The sequence below is a fragment of the Passer montanus genome, unplaced genomic scaffold (assembly GCF_014805655.1).
Source record: "Passer montanus isolate IOZ18808 unplaced genomic scaffold, ASM1480565v1 scaffold17, whole genome shotgun sequence".
Lineage (NCBI taxonomy): Eukaryota > Metazoa > Chordata > Aves > Passeriformes > Passeridae > Passer > Passer montanus.
The window spans coordinates 4,590,325-4,608,384 of NW_024364270.1; the positions used below are offsets into that span (position 1 = coordinate 4,590,325).

The window sequence follows — 18,060 nt, forward strand, 5'->3', positions numbered from 1 at the left end:
GTTAACAAAGGTTCATAACAGCGTGCCCACACCACCTTGGTTTCAGTTTCACTTGTGCACACATGCTCAAAGCTAAGAAAAAAACCACACCACCCCTTTCCAGGGTGTTCAGTAAGCAGGTCATCATAATGAGTCCCCCAGCTGCTCCCAGGAATAGTTTCTCAGGTAGGGGTAGATGATGCAGGCTGGTGGGAGCATTACTGTGTATGTGTAAACAGGCAGCGCTGCAGAAGATCTGGCGCTTCTTGCAACACTGGGCTGCCAGCACAGCTGCAGCAGGGTACTTCTGCGTGCTTCCAACACTCAGTTCCTAGTCTTGTCAAAGTCAGAGAAAGACCAGGAGCTCTGAAAAACACCAATCTACCACATGTGCACAGGACCAATATTCTGCAATACTGTCTTCAGAAACAAAGAGTACATGATATGCAAGACTTGTCACAAAGCACAGAAAAAGTGGAGGGCAGTACATGCTAACATGTATCACTCTCACAGGACTAAGTGGGACACACACACAAGCTCAGGTGTCCCTGGCCTGTACTAAGCACTTACATCAGTGTTGCAGGTACTCAAAGCCTGAGTGGCCTCAACTTTTGTCTGCTAGGAAGCATCCAAGTCACTTAAATTTCCATGTACGTATATTTTAAATGCTATCTTCCTCTAAGGATTAATGTAACTTCTGGATTTACAGGAGACTGGAAACCACTCAGCTTGCTTCAATCAAAGTACAGTGCTTCTCTCATTCTTTAAAGAGTACCATTGTAAAATCGCCTCAGCAGGAAGGCTGCTAAAAAGCTACTAACGTTTTTGTCAAAAACTACCTTCAGCAGTTCACAGCCTTAGGCCTTAAGTCCTCTCTCAAGTTTCATTTCGTGACTGTAATTAAAATTATCAGGCACTATCTCCTGCCTGATTAATGTAGCATCTACCAGCAGATGTTAAAATCCCAAGAGGCGCTGAGCAGAGTATTTGTCATACCTTGCAGACACCATGCCCAGTTCTCTTACCCTCTAAAAATGAGTGAGAACACGAAATGTTCTCACTAGAGTGAGATACCTTCTAAGTGTATCTCAACAGGAGTTCAAACACATACCTAACTGCAGAGAGCTTGGAAATAAAATGTGGAAGGTGTTGCTGTATTATTACTATACCAGTTGTTGAAAAAAGGTTTGTGTTTTTTTCTGCAAGCACATGAGGTCGGTTTTTTACTCAACACTGAAAGTCTCGCAAGTATTGTCAGTGTAAGGCCCCTAAACATTCAATATGGAACACAGTATGTTTTATACGTATATACATCTAATGAATGCTCAACAAAAGAAAACACTTCCACTTGTAATTACTAAATCCTCCAGGTAGTTTCTCAGCCTTCCTTGGGGACGCTGTTTAGGGTGATCCCAGCTAACAGGCGCCCGGAGAAGCGACATGTTGAACTCCCGGACACCCCCCTAGGCAGAGGCAGGACGCGGGAGCTGCCCGGCCGCTGGCTGCATCTCGGGGTCCCCCTGCCAGCAGCACGGCACAGCACAGCCGCGCGCGGCTCCGCACGGCAGCGGGAACACGGCGCGAGAGGCGGCACAAGGCCAGGGCGCGCTGCCACCGGCCGCTCCGCCATGTGCGCACTCACCGCGCGGGCCCCGCGCCGCACCGGCACCGAGCCCCTCCCGCGTCCTCCCCGCGCCCGGCCGGACGCTCACCCGCTCCTCCCCGCGCCGCTTTCCGGCCCCCGCAGGCACCCCCGGCCACGCGCTGTGCCACTCCTGCACGCGCTGTGCCACCCCCGGCCACGCGCTGTGCCACCCCCGGCCACGCGCCCGTGCCACCCCCTGCACGCGCGCCCGCTCATGTGGCGGCCGCCCGGGGGACCGTGGCCGTCCCGCCGGCCAGCCCGCCAGGTGCTGCCCGGCAGGAGCGGGGCCAGGCGGAGCCGCCCGCCGGTCAGGGTGCGATGGCAGCCCGACTGCTTCGGTGCTGCCTGAAGCCTGGACTCGGGGGTTTCTGAAGGCACCCGAGCATAAACAGAAGTTACTCCTCAGGTAAACTGTGTTCACACAGGCCGCAGGTACCACAAAACCACAGTCAGTACTAGCTTACCTTGAAAGACCGAGCTGAGCGCCGTGGTGGTTCATCAGAGTTTCGACCATTTCTGCCTTGGCTGGAGTGAACAGCCAAGGGCAGCAACAGCTCCAGCCCTCCCATTTTGCCTTGCCGTACTTGCCTGCCAGAGACTTGGTTTCCTGCAAATGCCTGTCATGCCTGACTTGGAGCTCCAAACAAAGCCATTCCTAAAACGGATTCCTTTCTAGAGTTTCGCTCCCATGCTCATGGTCTTCAGTAATAGCATGGAGCATTCTTGGAGAAGGTATCTGTGTTCTACACAAAACATACGGAAATGTAAATGTCTTTGACACTTCTAGCTCCCCTTGGCTGGAAGGAGCCAATGATTCCAAATACAATTAGGTGGGATGGCCAGACACATGGTGTGATGGCATAAGAGCTGTTTGCTGAGGATACGTAGCCAAATACTCAATGTGTGTCCTTTGGAATTTACCAAATTCTTCCATCTACTTGTCTAAGCAATCTGCAGCATGAATGTATCTATCTAAATAATGAAAATGACAACAGAAAGCAAAAGCAAAAAATAAAAAAAAGCAGTGGATCTGCCAAGGATCTGCAACACATTCTATATTAAGAACAAGGAAACTATAAAGGATTCTATTCCTTATGGTGCCACACCAGCTTTGTTCCAGTGTTTGGCAGTAAAATCTCGGCCCCCCAAAAGCAGATGTCTTTGTGGCAAATAAACCCCATCTGCAAGACAGAAGTTTATAGAGAGAACTTAAGGATGCCTTCCTATTCCCCAGCACACTGAATTTTTGAAGGTGGGCTTCTTTATATAATTCAGTTTTAAATAGTTTGAAACGACAAAGCTGTAAGGAGGAAAAATAAGGATCCAGAACAGGGATTGCACAGCATAGTCCAAGTGACAGGGAGAAACGGAGGTGGGAGTGCCACATGATTCTAAAATGAAAATACCTGTACCCCCACTTGCAACCCTTTTAAAATTGTACTGGATACTAATGTCTTATTTATCCGAGCTGTTTGGTGCTTGGGAATATGAAGAGGGCAGAGATGTACAGAAGGCATTTGGTAAAAATGAGCAGTCGATTGCTGTTATTGCTACAACAATTACGTGCCATTGCAGGCGTTCCCTTTATTCAATCAGCTAAAGTGGCAATCAGCTGTAAACAAGTGAGTCACAAGGCAGTGGCTGGCCTTGCTTGTCTTTCTGAGATCTACCACCTGGTCACATGCAGAACGCTGAGGTGACACCCAGTGACCCCTGTGAAGGGGCACAGAGGAAATGAGATGTGCAGAAGCCAGCAGTGTGGAGTAGAAAGTGTAAGGTAGTCAACAGCCACAGTTAAAGACTGGGCACAGGTCTAAGCATGTCTGTGCTGGAAACGTACCTCTAGGTTGGAGGGAAATGCTTTTCAACCAGAATTCAGAAATGTCTTTTGGGGCTTTGAATTAGTCAAGTAAGTCAGCCCCTTCTCACAAGACAAAATAAAACCAAAGTCCTTAACCAAGGGCTTTTTAGCAGTTTTTGAAGAACAACAGGTATGGAAACATTTTTCAGTAAGAAGCAGTCTCTGTAACAAGCTAGAAAGGGACAGGTGGCACGATGTAAGGTCACAGCTCCTGCTTCCACGTGGCACCTCCCATCACAGATGTATGGAAAGAGGAAAAGACAAATTTACTTCTTAACCTGAATTGCCTGCACATTCAAGCTTTATGGTTTCAGTTGTTTTTCTGTCAAATGGTTCAACTTATCCTAACATTTGTACAGTCATGAAAATTACATAAAGAAACTGTAGTCAAACTCAAGTTTTAATGGCTGATATATTTTTCTTTGCTTTTTGTGTGTTTCCCATGAGCATGCTCTGTAACTTGTAGTTTTGATCTGTCTGGGTAGTTGAAGTACTGCCTTGGAATTGCACAGAACATCAAACTAATGCCATTTCATGAATAATGGGAATAAAATCACCGGAGAATACCTTAGATATTGACATAGATATATTTTCCTTGTAAATGTGGATTTGGTTTTCTTTTTCTTTTTTTTTCTTTTTTTTTTTTTTTTTTTTTTTTTTTTTTTTTTAATATTACATCTTGAAGCTTTTTTACAGGACTCAGAACACGTGTGTGAGAAACATTCAGGTGTGGTCACTGAGTGCACAGTGCACACTGTTTTCTTCCAGCTGGGACAAAGAGCCTTGACAGAGACACTAGGAGGACTGCCCTATGGCATAGAAGCTGGGATGTGTCTTCTGGGGACAGCAACTTGAGGTCAAATTGCTGCTCCAAATCAGCAGAAGAGTTCGAATCAGGTCCCTCACGTGCTAGTTGAGTGTCTTACACATGGAGCTCTACAAAAGCAGGGAATCTGACCTCTCCCTCAGCGCCTAGCACTTATCAGGGATGCTCCCTTCTGCATCCTGCCCCCAGAGCTTGCATCACTGACTCAGTTGTTGCCTGTGGAGGGGGCTCAAGCAGAGGCTGTCTCCAGAATCATGGAGGGCACTGAGGGACAGAGCACAGCTCTGGGTTTGTGCACGGAGGGCCCTAAAGAAGGTCAAGCACTGATTCTGTGGCAGGAGGCTAAACCAGTATTTCTGTAGCTGCCTGTTGCAACAGATGGGTTTGGCAATGAGATCCAGGCTCAGTCTTGCTAAGCACAGCATTCAGCATGCTTGTGCTGCATTCAGGCTACAGCCAAGCTAAAGCAGCACTGCCTTAGCTTAGAGAAATGTGTTGGTCATGAAGCTTAGTATGCTTACTTCGGATCAAGAACTCCACTGTGGCAGGTGATTCACTGAACATTAAAGCTGCTTTCATTCTCTTTTGTACTACTTGAAAAATGCAGAAGGTCCTTAGTAAGAACCTGGATGTGATTCCCTGAACACCTAGACACCCCTTCAGACTAGTAGGCACAGGCTTGGCACCTAACAAAGGCTCAGTTTTACAGGACTCATGTCCTGCTCAGCACTGCAAACCTGCAATGTATGAAAAAAACTACGACTACACATGCCCATCTGATCATGGCAGATTTCAGAACAGCTCTCCCTGAGTGTTTTCCAAAGGACCAATTGCCCGAGGTTACCCTCTCCTGAGATCTGTTGGCAGATGTGAGCACTGAGTTACAGCAATGGATGATATGAGTGCTCCTTGTGTACTTGTGCCTCTGGTAGCTGACTGAACTGCAATCACCATGGAAGTTATCATCAGTCACTGGAAATGAGAATGCTCACTGAACTATTTACAGAGCAAAAACTCCAAGTGTCACAAAGAGATGCCTTTTCCTCGTTACAGCTTCAAACAGCACTGAAACAGTGCGGAAGTGCTATGTTTATCAGTACACGGTGAAAACAGAGAATCCAGAGTATTCCTTTAAAAAGATGAGATTGCGTTCTTGTGGCTAAAAGCAATTCTTTCAATTCTCACTGGATGATTATTCCAAATTACATGGCTAGACAATGAATGACACACCACAGAGCTGGTTAGTTTTTCCATGTGTTGTTTACTTTTTGAGGAGCTACTTGTTTTATAAAGGAAAACACATCATCCCAGAACGCAAGTCATAGTTTAGAAACAGTGCCACAGGCAGCATAGAAAGTTCTGCTGAGCTAACACATGGCAAATCATGCAAATCCTCCCACAGAGCTGAGTGAACAGCTCTCATAGGTTTCATAGGTTTCTGGTTTGTACTTACTTCTGTTTTTCTGAAATGAGTGCAAATTTTCCCTCAGGGAACACAGGTAGCAGCAAACTAAAGAAATACAGTGTGTGTAACCTTTGACATACTGTAATAAAAGACAAAGAAAAATTACATGGTTTTAAAAAAAGTGAAATAAGACTATACACTTTTTGATACAATAAACCTTTAACATCTTTCATTTTTCAATAGTTTTTACTGTCCAGGGACTAAATTATGACGTTTCCTTACATTAGACGGATTGCTCACAGATACAGAAGGTATAAATGAAAACTAACAGAAAGGAAAAAAACCCAAAACAACCTAGGCCTAGAGAAGAAATAGAGAAAATAAGGATATGGTGTGTATTGATAAACTGGAGCAAAAAACCTAAATTATTCAATCTTCATTATTTCAAGTGTATTGAAAACAATGAAGAAATGTATGTACAATTACTTTAGAGGTAGTACAGAAGTTAAAAGCTCAAGTACAGCACACTTAGGGTTATTTCTGGGAGCTAGCACTTACTGGAGGTTTGGGTTCTTTTAAATATTGCACTTACTGCGAAATAATTTTATTGGGAAAAAATCAACAGTGCTAACTGAAATGTAACTGTAGCGTAGACTTTTTAAGGAAGCTGTATATGAAAACTGATGAATTATTACATTAGAAATGTAATGAAATGATGAATCATTACATTAGAAAAAATCTTTTTATAATATATATAAATTAGTTATGTAATAAGAGGAAAAGAAGCTTTGTCTCTTGTAGTGTCTGTGATTGGTGCTAACGTATTTAAAACTAAGACAGTATCTAATGCTAATGTATCTAACACTAGTAGTAAAACTATGTCCAGAGGGGTTCTTGTTTCTAGTATTATTAGTCATTTCACTTAATAAAATAAATGCCATGAAAGTGGATAGTTATAATCCAGGGGTTTGCTTTGGTCTTATAAGGATGTAAGTAATATATTGCTTAAAGGGTGTCCAATACCTTATACATAAAAGGAGAGAGCTCACTCCCTTAAACTACTCTGGTTCTTTGACCTTCCCAGGTTTAATGGTTTGGAGTTGGGTTTGATTTGGTTTGGTTTTTTCCACAGTTAGAGAGTATACTTGCCATGCCAGAACGCTCTGTTGTTATTAAAGTGCCCACAGTAGCACCCCTGAATATATATTCAGCCTCACAGTGAGGCAAGGAAATGGTTTGGAGCCTTATGAAAAAAAATAGCATCCCAAATAAGGGGGAAAAAACAATAACCCGTTCTTGTGGGCAGAATTCCCTGCCTGCTTTTTCCCCCTCTAAAAAAAATCACAGCTAGAGCAATTACAAACATTCCATTCAGAGCATCTTCAGTTGTTTAGTTTTATTCTCACTATTTCACCATCTCTTTATTAGCATTAATTCCAATGTTTGCAATTAAAAATCATACTTAAGCCAAATATTTCATTTTATAATTTTAAAATATCAAAATAAAACTTTGGCAATTTTAGCACTTTTGTCCCACATACACCTCAAGCTGAAACATTTGCTTAGACAATTTACTTGTCCTTTTTGACAAGCAATTTATTTTCAATGAATTGACAATTAAAAATTTAATCTATGATCTTGACCTTTCAAATAAAAATTCTTAGCAGCTCTAGTCAGAGCATGACCTGGCACAGGAGAGCTACTTCCTTCCTCTCTTCCTTCTGATTTCTCAGAAGATGATGAACCTTCAATGAGCACAGACACAGACACTACTTGCTTTGCTCAATGCATTTTTCTAAATCTTGTTTCAAGTAGATGACATTCAAAGGCTGATCAGCTGCATGGCAAAAGCCACCTGAAGCATGGCAACTTAGGCATATGAACAAGCTCTATTAAGTAAATTGGTAAGAAATGGTGCATATTTAAAACTTTTGTATAAGGCTCATTTTCTCTCTTTGCTCCTCCTGTACTGCTTCCTCTGTAGCTTTGACTTGGGACTAATGCTGAGAGGAGTCAAAAGGAAAGGTAAGGATATTCCTCTTAAGATCTTTGAGTTTGGGTCAGTGGCTGAGTATCTTGCATACAGATCCTTAGGACAGTTTGTCAGGGGCTGACACCAGTTCTGTCCTGAGGGTGTCTGGAAGAGTTTGTACCAGTGGGGTTCTTGTTTGCTGCAATGGCCAAAGCACACTTTTGATCAAAACCAGCAGTGGAGGACTGAAAGGGAGCTCAAGAATATACAGCCAAATAAGAAAGTGCTAAGATAACAAGATTATGAGGGAAACTCTCACACTTTTCATGGTAAAAGGCTGCTCAGGGACCTACTTAGATGAATCCCATAGAAGATGGGCCTGCAGAGGACAGAGGACCAGGTGAGTTTACTGATTTTTCAAGAACTCCCTCCTTGAAACTTAAGAGCAGTCCATCCTGATTTCTGGAAAGCCAAACAAAGGTGGCAGGAGGTCTTCATGGACAATGAGCTCCTCAAAAAACACTGTCATATAAAGGAAGCATCACAAGAGGTGTGGGTAGGGATAGGTAACCTGTGAGGAATATAGAGATGCTGTCTGAGCATGCAAGAATAGCATTAGAAAAGGCAAAGCCTACAGGCTTGAATCTGTTAAGGGACATGAAAGGCCACCAGAAGGGCTTCTACAAGTGTCTCAGCAGGAAGGGCCCTGTGTTGAATAGGACAAACAAATGGCACAAAAATGGCCAAGATGCACAATGCCGCCTTTGCCTGAATTTGCACAGATAAGATTTGCCTTCAGGAGTTCCAGGTCCCTGAAGACAGGGAAAGTTTGGACCCTAGAGCCTCCTGGGTTTCATCAGGTCTAGGGAGGTGTTCCGTCCCCTCTGGTCTGCCCTGGTGAGATGCCTCTGTAGTGCTGAGTCCTGTCCTGGGCTCTTCAGTAAGACAGGGATGTACATACCAGCTCGGGAAAAGAGCTGTCCTGATTAGGGACTGGGGTGTCTCTCCTGTGAGTAAAGGCTGAGAGAGCTGAGACTGCTCAGTCTTCAGAAGGGAAGGCTAAGGGTAATTTTATCAATATTTATGCACACCTGCCTGGGGATAATAAAGACAGAGCCACACTCTTCTCAATGGTGCCCAGTGAAAAGACAATAGGCAACAGACGCAAATTGAAATACGGTAAATCTCATTTAAACATATGAGAAAACTTATTAACTCTGAAAGTGAATGGCACAGGACACCAGTTTGAATCCTTGGAGATACTCAAACCCCAATTGAGTACAGCCCTCAGCAACCTGCTCTAGCTGTTCCTGCTTTGAGCAGGGGTAGAATAGATGACTATTGTGTGATTCTATGATATTTACATAAAAGCCTTGTTGACATTTGATGTTCAAGGGTGTTAGATGGAAAAGCTGGAAAAACACTCTCAGCTGAAGTTTTCGTTATGAAAAATGCAGTGTAATGCCTTTAGTTTAAAACCACCAGAACAGTAGCACAGCATGCCTGACATACACAGTGCTCACATGTCATCTGATTAATTCCAAAATGTCCATGAAGAAGGCAAATCAAAATTGTTCACTATGGTTTGCATGACAGATTTGCCTAGGGAAAGAAAGCATTCGTACTTGGGGAAGTGGAAGTTGGCTGTATTCTGTTATTTATTAGGTCACTTTCTAGAAAGCCACCCTGAGTCCCAGTTATAAATATAACATTTTGCTGTTCTGCAGGAGAGCAGACTGCTTCTGCATCATTTGGCCTTATAATCTCTATACATTTCAAATCATATCTTAGCTTAATTTAGGCTGTTTTCTTATAAAATATACTAGTATTTAAAAGCTGATGGTACTGTTAAAACTGCTTTGACTTTTTTGCTTGTCATTCTGTTTTGTTGCTTTATTTTGATGCTTTTGCTTTTCATCTTTCTCTATCTCCCACTGCAATAAGCAGACTTGGGATTCTTAAGAACTCTGTGGTATTGCTACATCAGCTGAAAAAGGACGCAGGGCAGAAACTAGGCAGAAAAATAAAGGGAAGTTGCAAAGTATGAGAGAAGAGCAGAGGAGAGGAAGTCTGGTGAGTGAAGTAACCAAAGCCTTTAAAAATAAGGTGGAATTAATTCCACCTGACTTCAGGTGTTCTCAACTTCAGTATCTCTACTTTCCATTAATAATGGAGAAAGATGAGCCTTCATACATTATAATTCACCTGGGCTGTTGTAATTGTTGGAAGGTGGGAGGACTTATGCTCTAGAAATGCCTCGTTTTGTCTGTTGACAATACAAGGTCTGAAGGATGATCTCAAACATAAGTGAGTGCATTTAATGAATCCACATAAATTCTCTAGCACTATTTTCAACATGCAAAGTGAAGAACAGAAAGCTGAACATTAGAAGCAGTCTGGTCAGCTTGTACTGCCAAAGCTGTGTGCCCTAGAACTCCTGGAACACTCCAGATATTTATTTTGCAAGATTAGCATTGTTTTTCCTTCTGTTTTGCACAGTGGTGTCTGGCTCTGAAATGCAGAGAGTTGAGTGCCCTAGAACTCCTGGAACACAAATTGCCCAGATATTTATTTTGCAAGATTAGCATTGTTTTTCCTTCTGTTTTGCACAGTGGTGTCTGGCTCTGAAATGCAGAGAGTATACATACAGTCAGTAGGTTGTTTTACCCGTGTTTGGATCTGAAAGCATAATATCTCTGCCCAGTTTCACCTAGCTCCCTAAGTCCCTTTTCTTCAGGTGCTCCAGAATTATTCTACTTTATCATGGTTACAAAATTCCAGATGTGGGCAGATGTGCAAATATTACATGATGTGTTTCTCCTTTCTCTTAGCACAGCTTTGTTGTTTTGGGGCAGATGTGGTGTTTGTCCTCAAGATACCTTTTCTTATTAATCTACTGCTCCAGGAAGCAACATATCTTCATATTATTCTTCATATTCTGGCTGATTCCAGAAGGACACTAAAGATGGTCAAGATTTCTAGCAGGTATAGATGACAGCCTAGAACTGCTATGTGTATTTGCCCCTTGGGTGAACAAATCTGCATTGAGATAGAAACACCTGGTTATGAAGCAGCATTTAAGCCTGGAGAATTCATCCAAATGAGACACTATACAGGTAAAGAGGCAATCTGATGCAACAGTGAAGCTATGCAGAGAGGAAAGACAGAAAGCAGACTTGTTAATCCAAAAGTGCATCTGTTACATAAACAACTTCTTGAAAATATTCACTATGGAATAGCTTTTTTTTTTTTCAGCTCAAAAGGAATAATAAATGGTAGATAAAATAACAAGGAACTCAAAAGATGTGGTGAAAAGAGCCTTTCTGCAAAATTCTTAAGGGATTCTGAAAAAAACATTTCCCCACATGTCAAAAGCCAGATTCTTTGATTTCTTCTTAATAGCTGATCATCTAGTCATTAATTTACTGCTAATGCACAATGAAAAATAATATGATTACAACATAAATAATTTGTAAGGATCAGCCATCACTGGAAGTACAGACTTAAAAAAGAAAGAATCTTAAAAAAGATTCTCACCTTTTATTTAGGAATGGACAAGCATAATTACATTTGTTCTGTAAAAGTCAGGTGTCCTATATAAATTCAACAGTATAAAATTAAATTTTATGACAACGGTGACAAGTCTTCAGTAAATTTCAGAATTCAGAAATTTCTAAGGAAGATTTGCCTATTCAAAAAATAAATTTTACCTTGGAGCTCTTGTGATTTCTCTATCAAACCAGTTTTACATTTAGGGTAACATATTGGTTTTAAATTCACATATCAATATATTATGTGCCATAAAATACTAATATAAATATTTACTACTATAAATGAGTACATTTTGTTATGCAGTCAATGCATAAAGCATTTTTTAAAAATATTGTTTCCTATTAGATATTCAGACATGAATATATTCATTAAAATGTCATGGTATGTAAAATACCTTACATGTTACGTGGCATTTTATAACATTGAAGTGGAATTACTTGTATTAGAGGAATAGGAATACAATAATTAAATAATTTGTAAATGGGATATAAATTCATAGGCAAGCAGCGCTCCAAATATTTATGAATGTCTAGCATGCTCAAAAAGCTCTAGTTTTTTAAATGGTAAAATATGAGTTGATGAAATACTGCTTTGCAAATATATGCTCTTGACAGTCAATGAACTGGAGGAATCCTGCTTCGTTAAATTGATTGCTTACTCCAAAAATATCTCCATCTACAGCTCTTCCTCCCAAATCCCATGAGGCAGACGGCAGCAGCCAGCCACCCGAATGCTTTCCAGTCTCACAGGACCTCATTAGATGCTGTGTATTCCAGCCATTCTTCAGTTCCTGCTGCCCTCGTCGCTGCTGCCAAACAATCAGTCTGATCCCAGTCCCACTGACTCCTTGTCCTGTGCCAAAATGGGCAGTATTGCTGTGCTGCCCTCTGAACTCAGCCTCCTGTGTTACACCATTCTGGTGTGTGTGTTACTCTCCCTCCTGTGCTCCCCTTGGTGCTGGACTGCAGCTCAGGGGCTTCTACCCCTGCCTCCTGGCTCCAGGTTTAGCCTTCGGTTCCTGTAATCAGTAAGTGTGACTGGTAACTGTTCTCTAAGGTCTCACTAGCATTACACCAATTGGTTTCTGTACTCCTACCAAGGAACTGAAAACACCTCCTGGCTGGTGGCTGGGAAAGCAGGTACAGCAAAGTGCAGCTGCATGGACTTGAGGGTTCTGTAAGGAAAGATGTACAAGTTTTGCAAATCATTAAAACAACAACTATTTTCTTCTTTCTGTTTGAATTTGGCACCTTGATAAAAGGCACTTTTGACATAGCTAAAATGAAAGAACAGCTTCAAAGGAAATAAGAATGTGTGGCCTTTTGAATTTTAATTCATTTGCTTCAGCTAATTAACTATTTGCACTGTCTGTGTGTAAAAATATGCTCTTTACTCTCTCTAGTTTACTTACCACTGTGGATTTGGGGGTTTTTGTTTGTTGTTTTTGTTGTGAAGTTTTTTTGGGGGGTGGGGTTTTGCTGTCAGAGTGTTCTGGAAAAAAATTGAAGCAGATGCAGTGATAGGTGATTGCAGGCCTAATCTTCTTCATGCATTACTCAGCAACAAAAATAATGAAGTTGGTTTATAGTCTGTAAAATACTCACTTGTTGCTTTGGACTTGGATATTGTCAAGACTGGTTGAAGTGTTTGGATAAGAGTCCGTACACTGCAGGAAATCTGGAAAAAAGCAAGTATTGAAAGTCCTGCATAGCCATTAGAAAAGGATTAAAAATCCCCCATGATTAAGCAGCAGGCAGGGCATGCATCAGCAAAGGAGAGAGCTACACATCTTTGCAGTGGTCCTTGGAAGGATCCTGCATGGATCCCAGCCTGAACATCTTGGCATCTTTCAACCATACCTACAATTGCTCCTTGCTTTGATTTTTCATCCTCTTGGTGTGCAACTTTTGTTTAATGGGATTATTGCACTGGAACAGTATAATTGAAGTTCTTTTCTTCCTTATTATGAGCATGTGCATTCCATCTGCCTCATCTGCATTAGTCATGTTTGCTGGGAATGTGCAGCCCTGAAGTGGGTCACTTGGAGCTGGATGGCATGCCATCAACCACACCAGTCCTTCCCAGCTCCCTCCCACATGCTGCTTTGATGCATTTGCCCTCCTGGGTAGGACAGAGCACTTCCTACTCTGTTCCAGTGCTCCTGAGAACAGAGAGGCATTATTCTACACTGTTTCTTATCTTGACAAATTAGTTTCTTCCTCCTGCAAACAGAAATTTCTGCTTGCAGCCCCACAAACTGCAGCTTGATGCTCCTTCTCTTTCTCTTCCCTCATCCCTTCCACAGGAGCCCAGAGCACTTCAGAAGTTCCTCCAGTAGGCACATGGCTGCTAATGACCACTGTGTAATTTTTGGGGAAAATCTTAAATTTGCAGGCTGTGTATCCCTTTCTCAACTTCATGGTTATGGCATACATTTAGAAAACTTTTCAGGGCTCTAGAGGTTCCATTTGATCTGTGTGTTGCATTCAGAATAATCCCTGTCAAGCACAGGTGGCATTTTGCAGGTGCCATAAATGAAATGTAGAGTTGTGAAAACCAAAAAACAATGCAAATTCTAATTTAAAGTATCCCTGATAAAGCCTCAAAGCCATTTTATGTAGGAAGAATATAATTTTGAAATGATATTGCAAAGGGAAGAGATGAGGCAGCTGTGAAAATTAGGCTACTTGTTCTTGCTTCTCCTTTGCCCTATCATTCCTTATCCTGCAGTTAGCCAGCAAGAGGTGACCCCGAGGGCAGGTCTTTTCTGTTCCCCTCAGTCAATCTGAGAGGCAGGAGCTCCCCTATGCAGCACAGCCATTTCATTAAGACACCATCCAGCCCAGAGCTTTCAGCAGAGCAAAACCATTAAGAGCATCAGCCTGAGCATCTAGCAAGGATTTCCTGGATTACAGCTCAAGCTGATTTTACATCAAAGATGGCAGATGAATTTAGAGATTAAGGTTTTCTTCTGTTTCAGGTGGATCTTGCTAGAGGCCATGCAAGCACTGTAAAGGGCCTAACCAGGTAGGATTGCTCATCCTGAAGGGTGATGACAGGCAGATGTGCAGGGAATGTGCAGTCACCACTCCTCTTTGATGGCCTGCATATTTGACAGATAAAGTAATACACAAAACAAAGATAATCTCAGGTCCCTAAATTAATGGACTACATGGAACTTCAAAAAATAAGCACAGATTGAAGGATTTTAATGGCCAGGAATCTACGCAGTCATAGTATCATCATAGAGAATTCAATTTATAAAGGATGGTCAGGATGGTGTAAAAGGATCAAAAAGAGGCAAAAATACTATGAGTAAGAAATGAGTAAGAAATTTCTGACTCTGCTGACATCATCAATGCGCTCATTAGTGCCTTTTCAATTATTAATTGCTCTGACTGCTGCTGTTATTACTGATCCATATTAATCCTCCAAGGAAGATGAGGTGACAACACCGGGTCATGATGACCTTGTCTTTCCATATGCTACTGCTGGTCAGGAATTTTCCAGTGAAACAGCTGTTCACTGGAAAGTGTGAATTTTCAAAAAATATTTCTTTTTGTTGGAAATAAACACATTTCATTGATTTCTGTTGGGAAAGTGGTTTCTGGTCTGACATGGCCTTTCTCTAGCTGATATTTATGAAGAGGGTTTTTCCTGAGCACATTCGATAAATAGGCTCTCCTTCTTCCTGGCTATTCATAAAGTGAATGAGAGGAGACTGAAGAACACCTAACACAGACTGCATTCTAGGCTGACCCACCTTCAAGAATAATTTTGCTTACACAGGCTTCACACAATATAGCAGATAAAAAAATAATCCCAGACTTAACAAAACAATATGGAAGTGACATCAACCTTTGTTATTTTTCTCATGAGTGCTTCAGACATTTTGTAAGAGTCACAGCTGTGTGAGAAGGAAACTTCAGAGATTAATCTTCAGACACCATCAGTTCAAGCAAATGTTGAATTAAATCTATTGTATTCTGAAAGAAATAAATTCTTCTTTTTAAATATACTTCAAAATTATTCAAATTATTTTTTAACATATTTTAAAATACAGCTGTGTCATTTGGTTCAATATCTTCTTCCCAAAGTCCAACCAAGCTCCAGCAAACCTAGGAACAAAACATAATTCTGTGTGCATTGAAGTGCTTTATAGTATTCTAGTATAATTATAGGATTTTTGCCTTTCCCTTTATTTTTCCATACTCCTGCGTGGTTCGGTGCTCTTTCTGCATAGTCAGCTGGGTAGTGGTTCTGAGCAACAAAGAATTCTAAGTATGTGATTAATGGTTATATTGAAATGAACACATTTATCCAGTTGGGAAAGTCTGCTGAAGCCAACAGATCCAAGAAGATATTAACTTAGGCTTTGTTGTCATGAAAGTTTTTGTTCATTTTTGCATGTGAGATGAGTAGTGGTCTTTAGAAGGCTCCAGAGGAACCAAAGAGTTGTTCTTTTTAGTGTGAGAAACAAAGATCAGGAACAGCAAGTAAATGGCCAGTGTGCAAGTTACAAGGCCAGAGCAGAGTGAGGCAAAAAATTGCCAGAAAGGGGAACGAATGGGATAGTAGATCCAGGAAAGAGGAAGAAGATAGAAGGAAAATCAGAATAGAAAATGAGTGAAGACAAAAAGGGAAATCTGGTTTTATAAACTGGAAGATGTAAGACATCACAATTTTTATTATTATCGCTTTTTTTATTATTATTACAATTACTATGATTGCTAATGTTTCCTTTTCTTTAGTAATAATAGTACTAAGAGAAATGTGAGGAGTTAGGACAAAAATCCCATAAAAATTGCAAAAGGCTCTTGAAGAGGGACAGAAATCTGCATAAGTGTTAATCGGTTTGGTTGTTGGGTAAAATTTCTGCCACTTTCTATTCAAAAATTAGTGCAAAGTCAATATTTGTGCAGTGACATGGAGGCAGGTGTTGTCTTGAGTGAAATAGAACTAGGGCTGATCAATTGAATGTGAGAATTCTTCAAAAAAGAGTTACGTGCTCAGAGAAGGAAGCCACTCAAGACTCAAGGTGTTCATTTTCCTGGAAGCCAGAAATGTTTCATTTCCCTTCCCGAGTCAGCAGCAGAGATGCTCAGGAGAGGATGCTCACATGCCAAAACTCTCCCTTTGCTCTCCAGAGTAGCATGGTCCTTAGGGAAAGGGTGTTCATGGCTTGAAAGATCTCCCAACCCAAAGCCACAGAGATGTCTGCAGGCTGGGCTGGAGAGGACTGCCTCCCAGGCACATCAGGAGACAGTGAAAGGACTGAGCTCAAGGCAAAAACTTGCATTTTGTATTTTTTGGAGGAGGAGAAGATGAGTTGTCCTCATTTTGAATTTAGATATTTTTAGAATGTCATTTTAATTTATTTTTATTTAAGCAGCTCCTAAATTCCTTAAATAAATCAAATTTGAATTAAATAGACAATGACAGGAACAAGGGTGGTGGGAAGGAAACATGCTATCTGCTTCTTTCCAGAGAAGCATCCTTTTTCATGGGAAGGGAAAAGGAATCAGAATCCCTCTAAGAATGCTGTTGAGCTTGTAGCAGCTTAGAAGACCTAAAACCAATAAAAATTTGCAGTAGAACTGTGTAAGAAAAATATGGAGCAGCTGAAATAAAATGGATACTTAGTCCTTAAAATCAGAATATCATCAGACTGAGCATGTCCTTCAGCTCTCACAGGACACTGCTTTTGCTATTCACTCATGTTTTTTCAAATCTCTTTTATTCCCAATAAATGCAATTTAATAAAGCTGCATTGTCTGATAGGCCACAACTGTGTTTCCTGAACATTAAGTACAATAATGTTCCTTTTTCTACAGCTTTATATCCACATGGGTAAGCACTTCAGTGCTGGAATTCACATTGCAAGTGTCCCGTACAAATAATCCTTCCTTATAAGAGAAAACTTAGCAAAGTGAGTCCATTCAGTAATAATTTTGCTTCTCTGGAAAAGCACCAAATAATCTTAAGCAATAAAGAATTTTGCCTTTAGCTCTTTTCACCCTCATGTTTCTTATAGGAAATAGAAAGGAAGGAAGTAAAAGTGTGGTTTTTTGTGTGAGTTTCGGTTCATGCTAAATGAGCAGAGATGGTGAGCAGGTAGAGTGGATTTTTAGCAGTCAAGCAATTTGTCTGGGTAAGGTTTTTCCTCCTTAGTGCCATTTAGCACCATTATTTTTGGATGAGACATGTTAAAGAGAGGAGCAATGGGCTGTGTGAAAATATGCAATGCCATGCCTAGATGCAGTTTCCATGTGAATTATTTTAAACCTTCACTTCCAGGACATCAAGCATTAGGGAACAAATGCAGACAACCCTAGTTTCTTCTCTGAAGGAGATTGTAAGTACAATCACATTTTTGGAAGGTCAGATGATGCATTAAAATCCCATAATTCCAACTTTGAGTAGGCAGTTCTTACAGCAGCTGTAGAGATCATTCTGTGCTTGTTCCCTTTTAGGTTATTGTTTCTGTATCCACTCTTGGAAAGGAAAAAGATGTTCGCAATACCTTGATCTGTTTATTTATAAATTGTCAGATCTTTGGCTGGAAGCATCCCAAGCACAAGAAAAAAAACCAAAAAACCACAACAAACTTAATACGGAATGCTATAGTTTAATTAAATGGGTTTATGTTATCCTAGAATTTCTTTGCTAGTTTATTTTCTTTCCTGATTAAAGAAAAATATTCCATTAGCGGCAATGTAATTGTCTCTCATAGTTGAAATTAATCTTCAAACAAATTGAAGTTCTTATTAAAAATTATTTCATTTTATAATCTTGATGCAAAAAAATGACACCACTTTTG

At 41.0% G+C, this 18,060-nt stretch overlaps 1 protein-coding gene across 4 annotated transcripts in view; it reads right to left on the reverse strand.

Annotated features, from left to right (window-relative positions):
• Nucleotides 1-2,208, reverse strand: part of NAP1L1 (nucleosome assembly protein 1 like 1) — a 29,654-nt gene extending 27,446 nt beyond the window's left edge. For 2 of the 4 annotated variants that reach the window (XM_039703977.1, XM_039703976.1), the window contains exon 1: nt 2,089-2,208. In XM_039703977.1, the coding sequence (XP_039559911.1) occupies nt 2,089-2,193 (105 nt within the window). In that variant the 5' untranslated portion in view covers nt 2,194-2,208. Of the gene's footprint in view, nt 1-1,621; nt 1,654-1,691; nt 1,711-2,088 lie in introns of those variants that run through there. The other 2 variants (XM_039703979.1, XM_039703980.1) reach the window with 2 other exon arrangements.
• Nucleotides 2,209-18,060: the final 15,852 nt, after the last annotated feature.